This window comes from Rhinatrema bivittatum, chromosome 7, assembly GCF_901001135.1.
Source record: "Rhinatrema bivittatum chromosome 7, aRhiBiv1.1, whole genome shotgun sequence".
NCBI lineage: Eukaryota > Metazoa > Chordata > Amphibia > Gymnophiona > Rhinatrematidae > Rhinatrema > Rhinatrema bivittatum.
In genome coordinates this window covers 108467230-108484311 of record NC_042621.1, presented here as the reverse complement: position 1 = coordinate 108484311, position 17082 = coordinate 108467230, and the positions used below count along the sequence as shown (strand labels likewise).

General features: G+C 45.1%; 1 protein-coding gene across 1 annotated transcript in view; it reads left to right on the top strand.

Moving 5' to 3' along the window:
- The window catches only part of COG4 (component of oligomeric golgi complex 4), a 154353-nt gene that overhangs the window by 48584 nt on the left and 88687 nt on the right, over positions 1-17082 (top strand). The window contains exons 5-6 of the mRNA XM_029608911.1: positions 2467-2660; positions 3179-3284. Coding sequence (XP_029464771.1) covers positions 2467-2660; positions 3179-3284 — 300 coding nt within the window. The remainder of the gene's footprint in view (positions 1-2466; positions 2661-3178; positions 3285-17082) is intronic.

Genomic DNA, 17082 nt, shown 5'->3' with positions numbered 1-17082 from the left:
ATGAAAACCTTCTCCATTACGGGTACCTCCCCAACATCCTCTTCAGTAAACACCGAAGCAAAGAAATCATTTAATCTTTCCGCGATGGCCTTATCTTCTCTAAGTGCCCCTTTAACCCCTCTATCATCTAACGGTCCAACTGACTCCCTCACAGGCTTTCTGCTTTGGATATATTTTAAAAAGTTTTTACTGTGAGTTTTTGCCTCTACAGCCAACTTCTTTTCAAATTCTCTCTTAGCCTGTCTTATCAATGTCTTACATTTAACTTGCCAATGTTTATGCTTTATCCTATTTTCTTCTGTTGGATCCTTCTTCCAATTTTTGAATGAAGATCTTTTGGCTACAATAGCTTCTTTCACCTCCCCTTTTAACCATGCCAGTAATCGTTTTGCCTTCTTTCCACCTTTCTTAATGTATGGAATACATCTGGACTGTGCTTCTAGAATGGTATTTTTTAACAATGACCACGCCTCTTGGACATTTTTTACTTTTGTAGCATCTCCTTTCCGTTTTTTTCTAACAATTTTTCTCATTTTATCAAAGTTTCCCTTTTGAAAGTTTAGCACGAGAGCCTTGGATTTGCACACTGTTCCTTTTCCAGTCATTAAATCAAATTTGATCATATTATGATCACCATTGCCAAACTGTGTTTTACATTAAATTATTTAATGACCTTGTTTTGTGTGAATTCAAAAATTACTCAGTTAACCTACACTCTGTGGAACTAAATTTCAGAAAATTTTTTCAAAAAAAGCTAAAAAAAAATATTTTTATGGAGAGGGTGGAAGTTTCATATATAGTGTAGGTGACTCCGCACCAATGTATAATTGGTTATAATCATCAACCTGCCGCCACCTCCAAAAGAACAAAAATTTTTTTTAGAATTGAAATTGTAATCCCAAACAATTCAAAAACATCCGTGGTAATGTTGGTGTTTACCTCACCTCGCAGAGAAAACTAATATAATCTTCAAAGTTACCCTTTAATTTAAGGCGGGTACATGGCCGACTTCCCTGTAATGTTGGTAATCTTCAAGCATTGAAATCCAATCCCGACACAAACGGTTCGTGTTTCAGATGCTGATCTTTCTTCAGGGGAGTATAATGTCAAATATGAACCGACCTCAAAGGATTCTGACCTCGCCGAGGGCTATTCTTTATATCTGCTGAAAACTGAAACTTTCTGTTCGCCGCATCGTGCTGGCTGTGTTCCGCTCTGAGCCACCGGATGAATGCCTTGAAACTCACTTTTCCCTGTTAAATATGCAAACGGGGATGCCTCTGGAGCCAATCAAAAGAGACAAGGTTATGAGTAACCTATCAACAGTTTTGAACCATTGAGGGACGGTCGGTATAAACTGCCCAATGTTTGGTTTGTTTCACAAATGAAAGGCCGGTACCTGATGACGTCAGGAGCCGACCTAACTGGGAACTATTCTCCAGCTTATTCTATTGGAGCAACGGACCTGATCGAACCAATAGGACTCTAAACGTCCTCCTAAACTGCGTTGCATTTCTGTGATAATTATATACATTACAAAACTGACAAAACCTCAAACTAAAAATGAACTGTAATTAACAGACATGATGCACACTACACGTGCTCCTAGCATATTGTAAATGCCCGTGAATAACGCAAATAGATGGATTACAATAAAATATTTCAGTTTAATTCGTCATTCATGCCCCGCGGGGCAGAAGATGTTAATGTGAAAATCCAAAATGCTTCACGGTAATTAAGTAATGCTCCCATGTCGCCACCCCTTGAAGGGGGCTTAATTTGTTCTAAGATCGTCTATTTTAGTTCAGTTATGGTATGACCATGATCTTTAAGGTGGTGTGCCATGGGTGCAGTCATCTTGGCTGTGGTGAACCTAGACTTATGTTCACTCAACCTAACTCTGATGGATCGTGAAGTCCGACCTATATAGATCTTCGGGCACGGGCAAATAATGACATAAACGACATTGTTTGAATTTGGCAGCGACAGAGCAGTTTTTAGTTACACTGAATTATAGGCCAGAAATACGTGCATACACAGTATGCACTTCACTTTCTGGCTAGAAAATTAGAGGGACCACTGGAACTCTGTTTCTCTGGGACGGCAATATCTGCAATGTAGGCAGAGAATTTGGGAGGTTGAAGGGGTGATATGGAGGAGAAGAGTTGTTTGAAACCATGGATAGGCTCACTGGTTTTGCAGTTTTGGGCCTTACCCATTAACATGGCAGTGAGTCATGTAAGGGAAGGCACCAATTGGTTTGGCAGCTTAAGAGAAGGAAGTCCATCTAAAAAGATTGGGACCATAATTATGAATCAGAGGCTATGTTTTTGCCATTAATATGCTGGCTTGCTTGCTTGCAGATGTGTGTACATGTATCTGGCTATTTGATTTTGCTTGGTCTTTTTTTAATTATTATTTATTTATTTTTGTTTTTCTCACCCCGATTCTTTTTGCTTATGCTAGGTAGCATTATTGATGCCAACCTGAATCTCCTGCAGGATGCGGAGCAGCGCCTGAAGGTCATTGTTGCTGAAAAGTTCAACATAGCCACCAAGGAGGGAGACCTCCCCCAAGTGGAGCGTTTCTTCAAGATCTTTCCATTACTCGGCTTGCATGAGGAGGGGCTGAGCAAGTTCTCAGAGTACCTCTGCGAACAGGTAACCTGTGCTAGGCCCACACTTTGAGACAATGTCTTTATCACATGCTTCAAAGCCCTGCACCAATTACTATAATGTCATCTGCTAACATAGTGTGAAAAAAAAACTAATTGCTCCTTTGTGATAGCCCATTAATAAGGCTTCGGAAAAATACCTGTCTATTCCACATCTTTTTATAATTCTATATACTTTGAAGATGTGCCATGTAAAATGCATCATTGATCTGAATTTTGCCTCACTGTTGTGAATAAGAATAGCTCTACCCAGTGATAGGCTTGCAGGTCTGCATGCCAGAAGGTGAAATATGTTGATAACCAGTTTCGGGAGGCGATTTTTTTTTTTTTTCCTGTTTTTGAAACCTTTTGGTTTCTGATTTATTTTGAATTTGCTCTTTACCTTTATTATTGACTGGAGGGGTTCACAGGAGAAGAGCACCTGTGAAACTAAGAAGCAAAAGCATATGTCCAGATACCAGGAGCAGGTATGCTCCCGCATGATCCTTTCTGTATATCTTTCAGATTGCCAATAAGGCAGAAGAGAACTTAACGTTGGCACTAGGGACTGACATGAGTGACCGCAGGGCAGCGGTCATCTTTGCAGATACATTGACACTTCTGTTTGAAGGTACAGAACTTACCTTTTGTTTGCAAATTCTTTTTAGAACCTATCGGGGGGGTGGCAGTCCTGGGCTCAATTTCCAGTTCAGGTTTTCCATACCCAGGGTTGGTCAGGGCTGTGGCGGATTGCAGCCTTATTGGCCCCTTGGGATGGAAGGAAGTCTTTCATGCAGTGATGTCACCTAGTGGCTGGATTTAGAGCCCAGGATTGTAGGCTTCTAGAAGAAGCTCTGGTGCATGGTCCACTGTTAAGGATGGTCTCTACAGTGACTGGACTATAGTAAGCTGGAGGATGGGGGGGGAGGGATATAAAATAAGGGAAAAATTCCTTGGGTTGTTATGAATGAAGACTCGTGACACTAGATCCTAGCTCCGATTCCAATTGAGCTGAAAGCCCTAAAGAGCAGGAGGAAAGCTCCGGATCTAGGGAAACAAGGAATTTGTCAGGAATACCAAATGTCTAATGTAGAATAAATTCTCTCTCATGTGATTCTGTGGAAAATACAACTGCATAAGTTGATGCTCATGTGACAACTCATCTAAACAAAATGGAGAGAGAGAAACTTCCCTGAGCATACCCAGATCAGTCCAGGTTCCTGGGATTTTCCTCCCTTCCAGCAGATGGAGAAAGAGAATGTTTTGCTGACACTGCCATATAACTTGGTGTGCCATCTGCAGTCTTCATGGGGGGGAAATAAATACATTTAGGGTATAGATGACACTTACCATCCTCAAAGGTTGGTAGGTCCTGATGGGGCCATCCCTTTGGGTGGAGGAGGGGACAAGCGGAGGGGTTGGAGACCCCTGAGTCTGTCCAGATTCTGGACTCGCTGAGGAAAGAGAGAACTGGTGGGACTAGTTCCCTCTCTTCCCTCCTACAGCCAGACAGCCGGAGCCTGAAGCCTTCTTAAGTGAGGGTGCCGTTTATAAAGTTTATTAAGTTTTCAAAAAAAAAACAAAGTGCTTAATTGTTTTTAATTGGTGGTTGTGCTGGTCACGTTCTGCAGCCGGGAGAAGCAGCATGCGACTTCAGGGAGATCGGGCGCAGTGCGAGCCAATTTTGATGGGGTGTTTTCGGAAGGCAGGCTGGTACGGCAGTGTGGAGACAGGCGTGTGAATCTCCCCGCTGCTCCCGCTGCCTCTCCGGGGGAGAGGGGAGTGCAGATAAGAGCCCAGGCAGATGGCGTGCGTCCGCCGGGAGTGAGGGGGGAGTCGAGCAGCCCAAGTATGCCTTCCCAATTTTGGCAGGAACGGCAGCCATTTTGTCAACGTTTGCTGCAGCAACTGAGAGAGCCTGCAGGGATTCTGCCCTGCCCCCACCGCTATTGCCAGCAGATCAAAGGCCCTCAGAGCACCAGAGGTCCCGGGAATCTCTGTTTGAGCATGAGGCAGAAGACGACCTGGAGCAGGACCCAGAGGAACCCCGGATTTTGTGTTGCTTATGCACAAGGCCTTTTTGGCTAGGAGGGTGGCGGGATGTCGTCCTCATAAGCCAGTGGACCTACAGGAGCCTGTTACGGCTAAGAGGCCTAGAGCAGCCTCTTAGCCGTAACAGGTTGGGGTCACCAGAGTTCGAAAAGTGCTGGGCCAACCTTTGCATTCGGAGAATTTAAGCAATCTCTCAGAGGACTCTGAGGATGGTGATCCTTGGCCTGCTGATCTGCTGGAGGTGGGTCCTCTTTTGGATAGTCTGGACCCTGATAATACCCAGGATCAGATTCCCTCGGTGGAGGTAGATGATCCGAAAGTGTTCCATCTTTTCTGCCAGGAGGAATTAGGACCCTTGATTTCATATGTTCTGAAGAGGCTTGGGAGGAAGTGACGTCACCCTTAGAAATGGCAACTTAAATGCGGCTCTCCTGACCCGACCCTACAATCAGCAAGCATCCTGACACAGCTTTGGCCATTTGCAGTAGTGCTCATCCAGGAGAGCTTTCAGAGGTTCCTCAGCAAGTTCCACCTGAAGAAAAAAACAAACTTGAGGAAGTTTTCCTTTGCCAGCCGTGATGCTGCGCAGATTGTTGGCTGTGGCGAGGAGGATGATATGGCCGCTGCTAGGCGCAATCCTGAGGCAGAGAAGGTGAGTTCTGCACAGGCGATGAAGTGGAGGGGATACCTTCGTGGCTGGATTTCCACAGGACAGGACATGGGGCACATAAAGCAAGAGTTTGGCAGTCTAGTTGCGGAGCTGTGGGGCAATGTGGCTGACCTGGGAAATCATGTTACAGAGATGGAATCGCAGGCTGAGGAGCAGGCCACAGATGCAGCGACCTGCTGGAAGAAGTGGCAGGCCTCTCTCACTCAATGGAGGAGAGATGGAGGATCGCCTAGAAGACCTTGGGAACAGGTCAAGGAGGTCTAATTTGTGCTTTAGGTATGTTCCTGAATTGCCTGCCTTTAAAGATTGCTTCCAGGTAGTAACTAGCATCTGTACACACGTGCTGGATTCAGATGATGTCACTGCACCTCTTCTGCCTGCTGTTAAACTTGAGAGAGCCCTTGGTCAATCTAGAGGCAACCTCCCTCACAAAATAGTGGTTTGCTTTCATGATTTCACCTTGAAGGAGAAGGTATCTCCAGGTCCTTTGTACATTTTGTTACCCTTGAGGCTGTGCCCAAAAGGTTGTGTTGATGGGGAGCGGGGAAGTTAAGGGGGTTGTTTTTTGGGAGCAAGTTTCTTATTCTTTTGCTGATGGGGACCCTCAAGATTATGTCTCTAAATACTAAGGGTCTCAATTCTCCCACTAAACGGAAGTTTTTGTTTAAGGAGGCGGAAGCGATGGGAGCGACGTGAGATTTTGCCAAGAAATGCACCTTAGGGCTAGATTTTCTCATCTCCTGAGCCATAAATGATAATCCTCTTCAATTTTATGCGCCAGCTTCAAAGGAAAATAAATTCTGTGGGATGGGGATCTTATTTGCTCATAATTTACTTGTAGTTGTGCAATCTGTCCTTCTAGATGTCCATGGTAGGTTTTTGATTTTAAAGTTGCCCATTCACAGGGAGTTGTTTACTTTGGGGAATATATATGCTCTGAATACCCACCAAGGTGCCTTTTTCCAAACTTTACTGGATACTTTGCATGGCTGGGCAGAGGGTCACATTTTGCTTGGGGGGGGGGGGGCGATTTCATTCTTACCCGCTATCCTTTTGTGAATAACTCCTCTGGTATTGGGGGAGTGTCTCTCCCCCAGCGATGCCTTTTAAAAATGTGATCAATACCTGGGAATTGCGAGATATTTGAAGATTGCGGCATTCTTCCTCACGGGATTATACTTTCTGTTCTGCCCCCTCACTATTCCTATTCATGTATCAATTTAATTTTAGTGGACAAAATGGTGATGGGAGATGTTATCGATACGGGTATTGGTCATATTACATGGTTCGCTCAAGCACTGATCTGGGTGGAGATTCATATGGGGTGCGTGATGCCGGGTAATAGTTTTTGGAGACTCAGTGATTCTCTTCTATTTGATAAAAAGTTTTCTGCAAGTCTCCTTTGGGATATTGAGGACTATTTGCTCACTTAACGAAACAAGGTATGTTAGTGCAGTGATCTTATGAAAGGGTATAAAAGTTGTCAGGGGGAACTTACCTCTCAAGCTTCCTTTCTTAAAAAGCAGAAGGCTTGAGCGTAGGTTGCAGCTGATGCGATGTATAGGTAAATTGGAAATTAGACATAAACGGAGTAGGGATCCCCATATTAAGTTGGTCTTAGACGAGGCTTGACAAGAGCTGCGAGCTTTGGACCTGGCAGAGATTGCATCCCAAATGCTTAGGGTAAAGCAACAATTTTTTTAAATTTGGTAATAAGGTAGGACGCCTCTTGGCCCAGTGCCTTAAATATCAAAGTATACAAAATCAGATTCTTAAAATCAAGGACCAGGGGGGCGATATACTCTCTGATAAGCAGATTTTAGATTGCTTTGCCCAATTTTATAGTGAACTTTATGCGTTGGATAGTGACATCCGTGAGGCCGACATTGCGGCTTATTTGGAGTCTACATCTCTACCTTGTCTACCGGATGATGCTAGGGATCGCCTAAATGCCCCTATATGGGAGGAGGAGATCTTTACTGTCATTTCGGAGTTGAAGATGGGAAAAGCACCTGGTCTTTATGGATACTCTGCAGGTTCTACAAAGCTTGCAGGCCGGCTATTTTGAAACCTTTGGCCTCTGTATTTAACTATCTAAGGGAAGGGGGCTCATTAGTGATGGGGTGAATGTGGCAGATATTACAGTCCTGGCGAAGAAGTGGCGAGATCTCACAGTTTGTGGTTCCTTTTGCCCTATTTCCCTTATAAATTTAGATCTCAAGATTTTAGCTAAGATCTTAGCAACTCATCTGGGGCTTATTGCTTCCTTATTAATATACGGGGATCAGTCTGGTTTTCTGCTGTGCACATTAGTGGCTGATAATGTTCGGAGAGTACTTAATCTTAGTTGGTGGGTTCAGCATCATAACATCCCGGCAGTCCTCTTGGCCTTACATGCTGAGAAAGCCTTTGATCAGGTATATTGGGCATATCTCTTTCAGGTTCTTGAGAAATTTGGACTAGGATACTTCTTTCTGATGTGGGTTAGAGCGCTCTATGAGCAATCTAAAGATCGTGTCTGGGTCAATGGGAGATATTCTGGATTATGTGATGTGGGCAGAGGCACTCAACAGGGATGTCCACTATCTCCTCTTTTGTTTGCATTAACTTTGGAACCTTTTGCGTGCCAAGTCAGGAGTTTGGCCTCAGACATAGGGGTAAATGTAGCTGGGAAGTCATATAAAATGACTCCCTTTCCCGATGACTTGTTGTTCACTCTAACGGATTTGGAAAAGTCCTTTCGGGCACTTCTTGGGGATATGAGGCAAGAATGGGCTCCTCCCGTTATCCCCCCCCCCCCCCCAAATATGTTTTTTGTACTTCCTACTTTTAAGTTACAATGTAAACCGGTATGATGTTGTATACTAATGTCGGTATATAAAAGTCCTAAATAAATAAATAAATATGAGGCGTTTTGACACTATAACAGGGTTTGAGGTCAATAAGGACTAATCTGAGATTTTGAATCTATCATTAGACGGCGCTATGTTGGAGCGTTATGTCATCTTTTCACCTTTAAATGGGCCTCTAGATGTGAGAAATATTTGGGGATCCGACTGGGCTCCGATTTGTCTTCTTTATTTGCTTTAAATTATGCCCTCCTATTCCAGGCCATTCTTCAAGATCTTGAGAGGTGGGACAGATTTCCATTGTTTGGTCTTTGTTTGGTCCGATTTCTGCTATTAAGATGAATATTCTTCCACGTCTGTTATCTTTTTCAGACCTTACCAGTATCTGTCCCGTTAAGGGTACTAAAAGATTTGCAGAAAGCTCTGATGCTTTTTATATGGAAGAGACGGCCGCACAGTGTCGTGAGATCGGCGCTGTTTAGACCTAAAAGTCAGGAGGGGTTGGTTCCGCATTTGGAATGTTATTATGCAGCAACTCTAGCAGGACCAGGGTTATGGAATGCACTATCACCTGACTTGAGGCTGGAAGCAAACTCGCAAACATTTAAAAAGAAATTGAAAACATGGCTATTCCAGCAAGCATTTACATGATGACAATATATATTTTGTTCTTATGATGAAAGAATCTTAGTTTAGTTTTATTTGTTTTAAAAATGTTTCTTATTATGATCTTATGATTTTCTGTTTTCTTTTAGATATTTTATTTACAATGCTTGTTTAATTTTATCACCTTCATTTTATGTATATTTAATCTGTTATTATTTGTATACATTCTGTAAACCGGTATGAAGCTACCACTAATATCGGTATATAAAAATAAATAAATAAAAATAAAGACAATCTGGGAATGGCACCATAGAAGCAAGAGTAAGGTATAAGTAACTCTGGAGCGGGATATGTTTGGGTTACCACCTTTGGACATAGTAATGTGGCGAGCAGGGTCTTTTGAGTTTGAGTACCGTAGGGGTTCTCCCTTTATAGCCCACTCTTTGAGGGTTTGGAGGCAGTATCGTACATGATTAATGGGGGCTAAGCGTTATTGGCACTCTACCTCTTTCCTGTACTCCAGGGATTTTCCACCAGGTCAGTCATCTGCTGCAGCATCCTATTAGAAGAGCATAGGTATTGAGAGGTTGGAACATTTATCAGGTGCTGGGTCCATCATTTCTTTTGAGTCCCTGCGCCGCTCTTTTCCCCTAGAGGAGAGAGATTGATTCCGATATCTGCAATTGGCTTCTTTTGTTCAATCTAAGAATATTGTTATGGATCTTAGCTGAAGTAAATCTGTTAGAAATGTTTTGTGCCAGGGCAGATAAATTAGAAAAGATGGTCTCCAGACTTTATATTTGTTGATTGGGGATTTTGATTATAAACCAAAGCTTATCCTGCTTTGGTAGAAAAATATTTCTACAACTTTGGAAGATGAGGAGTGGGACCAGTGTTATCAAGTGCTGGAGAAGAGCTCTGTATCCTCTCTGATCCTGGAGAATGATTATAAATTACTATAGGGGTGGTACCTCACTCCGAAGAAACTAGCAAGATTGTATCCAGGTACTTCTGATCTCTGTTGGCATAGCTGTGGGGATAATGGTCATTTTTTTCATGTTTGGAGGTCCTGTTCCAAAGTCTCAGGATATTGGGATATGGAATTGGGATTTGTGGCTGAGATAACTGAAATTAATATACCAAACTCCCTGGGGTTACTCTTGCTTTCTCTAGGCCTTCTTGAAATTGACAAGTGTTTGACGTCTTATTGGATATATTATAGTGGGGGCGAGGTGTGTGTTAGCTGCTTGGTGATGGAAAAATTAGGTCCCACTTACATTATGATATCCCAAGGTTTGAAAGTACCTGAATACCTTTTATAAACTGGATGTCAATAATGGGGTCAAGATAAGGGTTCCGTGATCTGCAGGCCACTGCTTCTAAAGTGCATAATTACAAGCGATCTAATCCTGGGGAGGTGGACTAATTTCCAGGGTAGTCAAAATGTAGTTGGAGCTATTAATCTGTATTTGGCATTGTGTTTTTGATGGCCTGGTTCTGATTTGCTTTGATGTTGATGTATGTTGTATATGCTCTTACTGCTAATAAACAGTTAATTACAAAAAAAAAAAAAACCCCAGGCTGATTCGGACCATGATGGTCTGGTCATGAAGGGCTTAAGGGGGCCAGCGAAAGTGTTCCCTTTCCATAAGTCCGTGAAGAAGCTAGTGCTTCGGGAATGCTTCAGTTTCGGTGGTCACAAAGAAGACTATTCCGGTAGCAGGATCTGCTGCACTTAAGGATATGCAGAACAGAAAGTTGGAATTACATCTCAAGAGAATTTTTGAGGTGTCTGCATTGGGCATTTGGATGCGGTTTGTAGTAGTTTTATGCACTGGGAACAGCAGTTAGTCAGACAGGATGCTGTCCGCAGCGGACGCCCAACAGGCCGAGGGGCTGGAGGCCGTGGTGGTCTATGGGGTGGATGCCTTATATGATCTTAATCTGCATGTCCCCAAAATCTTTGATGTCCGCAGTCTGTGCTAGACTGTTTCTGTGGTTGAGGAACTGGTCAGTGGATGTTTGGTCTAAGTCTCAGTTGGGTTCACTGGCCTTTAAGGGGAAGTTACTTTTTGGGGAGAAACTAAAGGACACAAGCTTCCAGAGAACAGGCCGAAGTTCAGCAGAGGTTCCTCTTCGGCACAAGCTTGATTTTGATCAAATCGCCATTTCTGGTAGTCTCATACTTTGGGAAGAAGTCAGAGACTGGGATCCGGAAGACAACAGTCTTGAACTCAGTCTTTTTGAGGCAGGAGACCGATCAGGAATGGTTCCGGTCATGGGGCCTCCGGTCCCAAGTCTTCCCAATGAAGCAAGGCCGGCCTGCCTCTCAGTTAAACGAATCTGAGGTCAGTTAACGCTTTTCCCTTGAGGAGTGGGCCAAAATCATGTCGGATCAGTGGGTCCTAAACATGATAGAACACAGTTATGCTTTAGAATTTGTTCACCCATTAAGGGCTGTTTTGTAAAGTCCCCTTGCGCTTACACACAGAAAAGATGAGGCGTTCATGAGACCATGCTAATCTATGGATGCTAGGGGCCATAACCCCGTGCCTGTCAAAATACTTGGAGGTATTCCATTTATTTCATGATCTCATAGAAAGAGAGCACCTTCTGTCCAATTCTAGATTTAAAGAAGGTGAATGTAGCTCTCAAGGTTTATCATTTTCGGATGGAAATGCTGAGGTCAGTGACTACAGCGGTGCGAAAAGGAGAGTTTTTGGCGTCTCTGAATTTGACCAAGGCGTATCTTCACATTCCGATACACCCGAATCATCAAAGGGTTCCTGAGGTTCATGATTCTTGGGGATCATTACCAGTTTTGCGCCCTGCCTTTTGGATTGGCGACGGTACCATGGACCTTCACAAAGGTAATGTTCATAGTGGCAGCGGCTCTATGGCAGGAAGGAATTTTGGCTCACCCGTATTTGGTCGACTGGCTGATTCAAGCAAAGTCAGAGGACCTTTGTCGTCAAGCAGTGATAGCAGTGCTTAAGGTCACTGGGCTGGATTGTTTATCTTTCCAAGAGCCAATTGATCCCATCACAGGTTCTGGAATTCTCAGGCGCACACTTTGACACCAGACTCGGGAGAGTGTTTCTTATCTGGATGGACAGGCTTCAGGGGCAGGTTGCTGAACAGTGCGGTTCCCAAGGTATGGGATTATCTGCAGGTTCTTGGGTCTATGGCTTCCACATTGGAGTTGGTTCCTTGGGCATTTGCTCATATGCGGCCACTTCAGGCAGCCTTACTGTCCAGGTGGAATCCATTGTCCGAGCAGTTTCATCTACCACTGCTGCTTACGGAAAGTGCCAGAACAAGTCTGCAGTGGTGGTTTTGTCAGGACAATCTGGGTCACTGTGTGGCCTTGGAGGTTCCAGATTGGATAATAGTCACGACCAATGCCAGCCTGACCGGTTGGGGAGCTGAGTGTCAGATTCAAGTGGCACAAGGTCAGTGGTCTCCAGAGGAGGTGTCACGGTCCATCAACCATCTAGAGATGAAGGCGGTCCATCTGGTGTTGCTGGCCTTTCTTCTTCTGGCACAGGGCAGGCCAGTGAGAGTCTTGTTGGACAATGCAACGGCGGTGGCTTACATCAACCAACAGGAAAGTACGAAGAGTCAAGCAGTGACACGAGAGGCCCTGGAATTAGTAAATGCGCAGAAGAGCATCTGGTGATGTTGGCAGCTTCCCACATAGCCGGGTTGGACAATGTGCATGCAGATTTTCTAAGTCACTGGCAGATAGATGCCGGGGAGTGGGAGTTGATGGAAGAAGTCATGCGTCTGATTCGTCGCAGGTGAGGAGTCCCTTGTATGGATCTGATGACTACGCAGAAGAATGCCAAAGTACCACGGTTCTTCAATCTAAGAAGGGAGTGCGGAGCAGAGGGAGTCGAAGCTTTAGTTCTTCCGTGGCCAGAGGCGATTTTCCTGTATGTGTTCCCGCAGTGGCCACTGGTAGGCAAGATTCTGTGAAGGATAGAGGTCCATCCAGGGCAAGTGATTCTGGTGGTGCTGGAATGGCCTCTGTAGCTATGGTTTGCGGATTTGATCAATCTTGCGGTAGATGGACCACTATGTCTGGTGTATCATCGCAACCTGGTGCATCAAGGCCCCTATATTTCTGAACCAGGTGGATCACTTCTCTCTAATGGCTTGGCTTTTGAAACACAGCATTTGAGGGAGAAAGGTTACCCGGAGGATATTATTGCCACTTCCAGCAAGAAAGAAGCCCACTTCTTTGTCTTATGTTCAGGTGTTGAAGGTGTTCAAGTCTTGGTGCCAGGAGCACATCGTGGATCCAACTCAAGCTTTGGTAGCCCACAGTTTGGCTTTGTGCAGCGAGGTTTGCTGAAAGGGTTAGCTTTCAGCTCCTTAAGGATACGGGTGGCGGCCTTGGGGTTTGAGAGGGGCAAAATGCAAGGCTTCCTCTGGCAGCACATCCAGATGTGGTGCATTTTCTGCACTGTGTGAAGCATTTGTGTGCCCTGGTGCAAAACGTGTTCTCCGAGGAGCCTAAATTTGTTTTTTAAGGCAATGTGTGGAGTGCCATTTGAGCCATTGCTCAGGGCAACTTTGAAGGATCTTACTTTAAAGGTCGTTTTTCTGATGGCAATTTATTTGGCTGGAAGAATTTTGGAGCTGCAAGCCCTCTCTTGTAGAGATTCTTTCCTAAAGATGTCGGACTCCAGGATTTCGTTACAGGCAGTGCCTTCTTTTCTTCTGAAGGTTGTTTCGTCTTTTCACTTGAATTAGTCTGTGTTACCAGCATTTACAAATCTGGATCAGATGGTTCATTTGGATAAGGAGTTGAGGTGTCTTGATGTGATTTCAGGGTTTCCGATCAACTTTTCGTCCTCTTAAGTGGGGCGAAGAAGGGTCAGAAGGCCTCCAAAGCTACCATTGCGTGCTGGTTGAAGGAGGCCATAGCTTCAGTGTACATTTGTCAGGGCCGGTCAGTGCCTCAGGGTCTGAGAACTCACTCGACTAGATCACAAGTGATATCCTGGGTTGAATGTTAGTTACTGTCACCACAAGTGATTTGCATGTTGGCGACTTGGAAGTCATAACACACTTTCTCCAGGCATTACCGTCTGGACGTTCAGGCGCCAGAGTCCAGGAACTTTCGTGAAAGTGTGCTTTGAGCAGGACTCTTGCAGTCCCATCTGGTGTAGAGATGCTTTGGTACATCCCAGGAGTCTGGACTGATCTGGGTACGTACAGGGAAAGGAAAATTGGTTCTTAACTGCTAATTTTCGTTCCTGTAGTACCACAGATCAGTCTAGAGTCCCACTTGGGTTTACAGAGTCTGCTCGATCTGTTTGTCTTCTATATAAGCTGAAGATGTTTTCTCAAGTGTTCTTAGGGGGCTCAGGTGATGGTTATATTTTCTGTATATTATGATAAAAGGATGATTCATATTAAGTGGTTTTCCATTTCCTCCTGCTCGTTCGGCAGGAGGTGGATTGGTGAACTGACTTTGTATTATTTGGTACATTTCCATCTTGGCTTGCTACAGGTCAATACTGAAGAACTACAGGTGACATACCAGATTATGTGGCAGTGTCAGCAAAACTTTCTCTGTCTCCGACTGCTGGAATGGAAGCAAAGTCCAGGAATCTGGACTGATCTGTGGTACTACAGGAATGACAATTAGGTAAGAATCAATTTTTCTTTGGGTTCCCCTATATCAGGTTTCTCGTTCCATGAATTAAGTTAATCCTGAAGAGGGACAGTATGGAATAGATCTCTGTCTTATTCACAGGCCCTGTTTTCTTGTTTTTGGTATTCACTAAATTGTAGCAATCATTTATCTGTGAAATAAGGCTCTTCAAACTTATCATGTGCTCAGTTGATAGGAGGGGGAAATAGTTTGGGGAGTGTTGGATATTAGTTAAAGCATTTGAACTCTGATACGCATGAGCGTATATTCCTGAGAGCTATTTTGTTCAATTAACTTTCCTAGCATGTAGCCAGATGGACTCAGGACCAATGGGTTTGTGCTTCCCTGCCAGCAGATGGAGCCAGAGTCAGGTTTCAAAGCTGGCGTCACCCTAGATATACCCCTGCAGTCACCCTAGATATACCCCTGCAGTGACCTCAGTCCTTCAGTATTTCTGTCTCCAGCAGATGCGGATATGCTTTCCCTACAGGGACTGCTGTACCTTTTGGAAGAAGAAATTTTACTTTTAAATTGGTGAAACGATTGAACCCCACTCTCCTGTGGTGATAACTAAAGGTCCCTCCCCCAGTTGAGAATTCCTGAGGTGATTTCCGAGATCCCTCAAAGGTGTGCCTTGGTCTGATAGTCGGTTCCTGGCATGAACTTTGCTGCTGAAAGGCAGGAAGCCGAGCTCAGCAGTGACTGCCAAAGCCTCCCCCTCCCTCCCCCGCAGCCAGAGACCATTTCTGTACTCATCTGGTAAGCGTTGAGCCCAGGTAATTTAAAAAGAAAAAAAAAGAGGATTTCCTCCTCATTCAGAGACTCTGGAGGGATTTCAGTAAGACTTCCTCTGATCTCCTTGCTTGGTGTGACGTACTGATGTCGTTCCCAATCCCGTTCGGATAAGGGGAAGTGGGCTTCCTAGCGGGTTGAGCGGCCTCCCATTGGCCTAGGCCCCACTTTAGACTTGGTCGGCGCACTATGTGGGACGCCACCACGGCTCGATCTTGTGCACGTTTTTGCACCTGTATTGCCTGCCATAGAGCTTCGGTATGCGCGTATCGTTATGCGCATACAAACACGCACAAATTACTACACTGAGAATACAAGTAAAGCTGGATGCACGGGCTGTGCATGCGCCTTGCTGCGGCCTGCATAGGCGCCCGAAATCTCTGCGCATAAAATTTTAAGTGCGAGCCGTCTGAACACGCAGTGACCATCACCAATGGCTCTGGCAGCAAAGAAACATAAGTGCCTTTCTCTCTGCACTGCTTGTCATATTAGGGCTGCATGGTCTGACCTGGATTCTTGTTTATGTCAGCACTGTGAGGAAGCCCAGGGAGTGTTGGCCTCCATGGACTTCGCTAAGCCCGGCTCCTCCCATTCAGAGGATGGGTCAGCCACAGCCTTAACCAGAAGTACCCCAGATCTGAGTAAACCCAGGACTGTGTCATCCATGGGAGAGGAAAACTTAGCGGCACCTATCCCAGTACCTCCTGGGCTAGGCATGGACCTGGTCCTCTTCTCTTGGGTGGAATTCTTTCAAGGCCTTCAAGCCTTTGTACAGGCGCAGTCTGCTACCTCACTTGCCCCTGTCCGGTCAGAACCTTAGCCGGTAAGCCCTCCCTCTCCCAGTCCTATTGGCAGACCCCAAAGCATGCCTTGACAACACCAAGGGTATCCCTGGCAGGGACCTGGATGGCACAGACTAAGAAGAGGATCCAGATTCCTTGGAAGATGGGGAAATCCCCCCCCCCCCCCCCCAACTCTGGATTAGAACAATATCGGACCATGTTATGGTTTTTCCATAGATACAAATTGACGGCTCTGGTTTCCCAGACTCTGAAGATGCTGGGAGTTCCTGCGGCAGACTCTATGACTGAACCAAAGAAGAATCCCATTCTGATTACCCTACGGAAAGCCTCTTGCTACTTTCCAGTACTGGAAGCCATCCAGGATTTGATTGACCTGGAATGGGATATCCCAGAAGCAAGTTTTAAAGGGGAATGAGTGTTAGAAGCTCCATACCCACTGGATCCAGCAGCGAGAGAACGTTTGCGTTTCCCTAAAGTGGATGCACTGGTCTGTGCCATCTCTAAGCAAACACCTATCCCAGAGGAGGAGGGAGCAGCCTTAAAGGATGTCCACAGTAGGTGGATGAAGTTCATCTTTAAACAGGCCTTTGATGCAATAGCAATGACCTTACAGATTGTTTTTTGTTGTTCCCTGGTAGCTCGTTCGTGCCTGCTCCTATCTCAGGAAGTGGATGACTCGGGGGCGAATTCCAGAGCAGTTATATAACCCACCACCTTTTTAGCTGACGTGGGCGCGGACCTAGTTCGTACCTCAGCCAGAGGAGTAGCCTCAGTAGTGGCCACAAGCTATGACTGTGGAATTAGTTAGCAGACGCAACCTCCAAGGCAAATCTCACAAAGATGCCATTTAAAGGATCATTCCTCTTCAGAAGCAAATTGGAAAAGCTGGCCAGTAAATGGGGCAAATCTCCAGTACCCCGGCTACCAGAAGATAAGAGAAAGCAGTTTCAACGCCCCTCGCCCATGAGGGGTCGATCCAGGGGTTCCCAACA